This window comes from Quercus lobata, chromosome 11 (assembly GCF_001633185.2).
Source record: "Quercus lobata isolate SW786 chromosome 11, ValleyOak3.0 Primary Assembly, whole genome shotgun sequence".
Classification (NCBI taxonomy): Eukaryota; Viridiplantae; Streptophyta; class Magnoliopsida; order Fagales; family Fagaceae; genus Quercus; species Quercus lobata.
The window spans coordinates 47,089,746-47,094,689 of NC_044914.1; the positions used below are offsets into that span (position 1 = coordinate 47,089,746).

The 4,944-nt window shown below is 32.8% G+C and overlaps 1 protein-coding gene across 1 annotated transcript; it reads right to left on the bottom strand.

The window, feature by feature from the left end:
• Positions 1–1,833: 1,833 nt before the first annotated feature.
• Positions 1,834–3,926, bottom strand: LOC115967987 (putative disease resistance protein At1g59780). Its single transcript, XM_031087179.1, has 2 exons — positions 2,333–3,926; positions 1,834–1,917 (listed from the first exon to the last, which is right to left on the bottom strand). The coding sequence occupies exon 1, from the start codon at positions 3,717–3,719 to the stop codon at positions 2,337–2,339; it is 1,383 nt and encodes a 460-aa protein (XP_030943039.1). The 5' UTR covers positions 3,720–3,926; the 3' UTR covers positions 1,834–1,917; positions 2,333–2,336.
• Between the last annotated feature and the right edge of the window lie 1,018 nt (positions 3,927–4,944).

A 4,944-nucleotide genomic window follows, 5' to 3' on the forward strand; every position in this document is an offset into this window, starting at 1 on the left:
GATACGGAAAAAGCATAGATTTCCATCCATGCTAATTGATATTCCCAACTCAATAAGATACAGTGCCACTGCATAGCACAAGGACAGAGTAAATTTTAGGATAGCTCTGTGGCCCCATGCACAATGTTGTGGGACCTTTATAGTCCAATTTTTTTTGGCCATGAGGTAAAATCTAGCACTCCTCTCAGTGCCAATGGAGGCATAGAAAGTTCAACAATCCCTGAGGTGAAGTGAAGTGAAACTATGTTGAGCTGTCCAAGTTATAAATTCTAAACTGTTTGCAAAGAAATAAAACTCCCATATGGTTATCAACTCAAGGCTCGCAAAAACATTAATTATGGGTATACTGAGAATGGAAAACATAAATAATCATTTGATTCTACCCTTAATAGAAAATTTTCAAAAAAATATATCTTACATATGCAATGGCTATGATTCCGTAGTAATCACAATAGTATAACTACATAAGAACCTCACCTTCTAGTTTACAATAAGCATTTTACAGCTCATATTTACCCAACACTCTATTCAACTAGAACTATTTAAATTACTGTTAAGAACAACCAAATTGCATCTTAATTATTACTCTGATTATGTATGATGTTGAATTTATAAAGTTCCAACTATGGCATAAAATCTAAAAGGAATAGAAGTTCCATCTAACATAATTTGTCTACATAATTTTTTATTTTAGTGTTTTAGTTACTATATTGATATGGAAAAAGCAGCAATTTTCGCCCATGCAAATTCATATTCCCAGCTCAATAAGATACAGTGTTACTGCTTAACACAAGGATATTCTGAACTAGCTTCACTATAAACAATATATATCTAAAATGCAGTGAGATAAAACATAACTTGAATGATACATAGGCTTTTTATTTTCAACAGAATACACGAAGAGTAGTAGAGCAGAAAACTAGAACAAGCAAGCAACACTAAAACAAATATTGCTAGGTTCTAAGACTTTAGGTTTAAATGTATTAGAACTTCAATTTGTATTGTTGGCAAACCATGATCAAAACGTTTAGTCTTGTTTTAGACTTGCTCAAAGTATGTTTTTGTATGTAAAGTTGGAATCGAGTAACTGCAGGATTTATTATGTAAATCTGCCTGGCCCGATCATTCGAAAATTAGGCTCGATCAATCAAAGCTCGTGTAGATTTTTTTTCTACAAATTTTTTTCCAACTCAGCCCAAGCCCATTTAACGTGTAGGGTTTTATGTTTTGTCTTAAGTATAAAACAAAAAACCCTAGCCACATTTTAGAATGCTCCTTATGTTGTGTGTGTGAATCTTTTGTGAGATCAAGAAGTGTTTACCTTCACACATACTTAGCGTTTCCAAGATTCAAGATTATGTCAAGAACTTGGTGATCAATTCAGTTGCTGCAATAAGAGCTTAAAGATACACAATCGGGAGTGCTTATACTTGCTGTGAATCCAAGAAAGAAGTAGTTCGTGGACTCGGAGCTGTCACGTGGTCGTGGTAGTAAGTTTCCTACTTGAGGTAGCAATAGGATGTTAGTGGTTTAAGTCGCTATTGTGTAAACTTCAATTCTTTCATAGTAGATTTAGGTTTACCATGAGGATAGTTAGGTTAAATCCTCCCCAAGTTATTAACGGTTTAGTTTCCTGGGTCATCATATCTTTGTATTCTTTATTTTCCGCACTTTACATTGATATGATATATATGCGTTAACCTAGATCTAATTAATTTGTCTAAGTAATTACTTGGCTAATTAATTAGGTTAATCTAATTGTGTTTTAAGAGGTCTAAAAACAAAAAAATACAACACAATGCAAAAAAAAAAAAAAACCCCAAGAAAATATCACAATTATTTACATCACTACACATAGGCATCGGAGAATATGTTTGATGAATCTGTGCAAGCATATCAAACCATGGACAATTTCACCTACAAAAAAAAAAAAAAAAAAAAAAAAATCAAAAACTAATTAAAATGAATTATGTTGTAGACATGTAAGCTTTAGAGCTATATTCACACCATCAACCAATATATATTTATGCTGTAGGAATGAAAAGTAAGTAGAAGAACCTAAAAAAGGGGAGAAAAAGAAAGAAGAAACTGTTAATAACAGTGGCAAATAAGTGTGTAAATATAATGAAGAGATAGGTTATGGGTTCAGAAGCTAATAAACAAGGTGTAAATTGAGGGGGAAAGAATAGATTTAGAAGAATTACTCTTACATTAGGGAAAATTTTGCAAAATATTATCGGGTGGAAATTGAATTAATTGGAGAGAGATTTAGCAGAAAAGAAGCCCGTAAAAATTTATAAAAAAATGCAAGTGCAAGAATTCATTGGTGTACCTTGTTAGCTGCTAACGATTATCATTCTCTGGCAAAAAGATTTTAATACAAGGGAATGCACATGTTTGACTTTGTCAAAATCTGGTCCTCCTTCGTTAAGACTATCTATGAATGGCTTTGGCATGTCTATGATCTTCAATTCCTGGAGGGTTGCGATAAACCTCAATCCATCGGGGATCATCTTCAATCTCGAGCAAAATTCAATTTCCAAACGACAGAGACTAGGCATGGCTCCTTCCTCCACCCTCCACTCCTCTAAGTAGTACAACGTCCCAAGGAAAAGATACTGAAGCAAAGGAAATCCTCCTTTAGAACAAACCATATTCTTCCCATTAAAGCTCGCACGTCCAACGGATTCGTATTTGGATATCTTCTCAAACGCTTGACGGAAGCAGAGGATTTTTAAGTTGGGTAACTTCTTTAACGTTTCCATTGGGTCTTCCTCAAGTTTAGTCCCCGATAAAGTCAACTTGGCGAGATTTGGAGAGAATTGGTGAGCTTCTGGAAGCTTCTTTAAATGTCCATAGAGATGTAGCTTTTCTATAAGTGGACACCTTGATATTAGCATTTGTATTGCATCTTGGGCCCCTTTTTTATTCCTCACTTTAAGAACCTGAAGAAGGTTAAATTTGAACCATGTGGGAATTTGGATGGTTTTGGGCCGAACATTCACCAATGTTTGCAAATAATTAAGATTACCCAGTTCCAACTTACAACATACTCTATAACTGCAAGGTAAATAAAGGTGTTTCAATTGTTTCATATACTTGAACACATTTGGCACTCTTGGTTTGGAGAAGATCCGCAAATCTAGTGTCTCCAGGCACCTTAAATTGCCAATAGATGATGACACCTTATTTATATTGCTATTTCTGAGAGATAAATATCTCAAGTGGATGAGACATCCAATGTCTTTAGGTAATTTGCGGCTGTGTTTTTGAAAATTTTTCAGATGTAAGACTCTAACCAACTTGAATTTCTTGAAACATGACTCTTTAAAATAAGAATAACTTCGATAAGGCAGAAGGTAGAGAAGAGACCTGAGGTAAGGATATTCATTGAATTTAACTCCCTCGATGTAATTTTCATCTGATTCCAAAATGACAGCAAGTCTTCGAACTTTATTGTTTTGCACTTCACACAATTTCAAGGAAAGAATATTATTAATATGGAGAAAATTTTCTTCTTGGGCTTTTGATACGCAAAAGTCTCGCATAAGATCATGCATTCGACAAGTTTTAATCTTTCCAAGTGAGCCCATTTTCCCCACCAGAACCATGCATCTTTGCACTAGCTCCCTTAAATATCGGTGTCCCACATCATCCATTGTATCCTCTCTTCCTCTATTGTGCTGAATTTCTGATACAAATCCTTCTCCCATCCACATTCGAATCAATTCTTTTGTCGGTATCTCAAAATCCTCTGGAAAATGACCTAAATATAGAAAGCATGGTTTCAAGTGACATGGTAAATCATTATAACTTAAAGCTAAAACTTTGTTGACTCTTAAGTTTTGTTCTGCATGAAGGTATGATTTGATATGTCTAAGCACATCCTCCCATTCTTCCTGTGTTTGCTTTGCTACTAAAAGACCTCCAAGTACAGTGATGGCCAATGGCAAACCCCCCACAATATCCAATCATTTCCTTTCCAAACTTCTCCATGTAAGTTTTGGTCACAGGGTCTAAAAAGCCAACAAACAAAATAATATCATTTTTTTTCTTGGACAATGAGAACCACAACATCAGCAACTAAATAATAAAATGAAAGTATATTTTAAGACTTGAAAGGCTAGAGATGAACCACTTGAAGAAATTTTCTCCATGCATATGGACTGTACTAATATATGGCTTTTAACTCTTAATCTTGTTCAGTTTTAAATTTAGTTAAAATATTTAAAATGGAATTTAATTTAAATCACAAGTTTTAATTTCGTTTTATGTGCGGTAATATTTTATTTAAATAATTTGGAAACATTCAACAATTTACTTTTGCTAAAATTTAGAGAAATCTTTCTCTATGTTTTATTCTTGTCTTCAAATATTAGTTAACCATATTTTGAGCTAATGCATTTTGCTGTTTTGGTAAATCTGTTCTGGTTTATGCATGTTTTGGCGTTTTGATTTTTCAATCATAAGACATCTCTCTTTTATCACTTTATTTTGCTTTTAGTTTTAGATTAATATTAACTTGTTTTGAGAGTGGAATTTTGAGTTTCACACAATAGCTGACTATCTATTTCAATGAGCGTATCAATTACAAACTCTATCTCTTCTCAAAAAAATAAAAATAAATAAATAAATAAATAAAAGGAAATTGGATGAAACCTATAAACATTTTATCAAACTTAGCCTCAAATAGAATATTGTAAACTTAGCCTCAAATAGAATATTGTCCTACATAAGAGATAGAGTTTGTAATTTTTTTTTCCCGAATTTAAAAAAAGGTATACATAATAACTATCTCCCTGTACTTTTCTTAAAAAAAAAAAAAAAAAAAAAAAAAAACTATCTCCCTGTGCAAGCAATGTATAAACAAAATGTATCTTATTTTTATTAAAATGTGCATTCCTAGCTAATTGATAATTAAATATTTGATAGTCTTTAAAATAC

Coding starts and splice junctions, on each gene's coding strand:
- LOC115967987 (XM_031087179.1), bottom strand. CDS start 3,719: ATGTGGATGGGAGAAGGATTTGTATCAGAAATTCAGCACAATAGAGGA.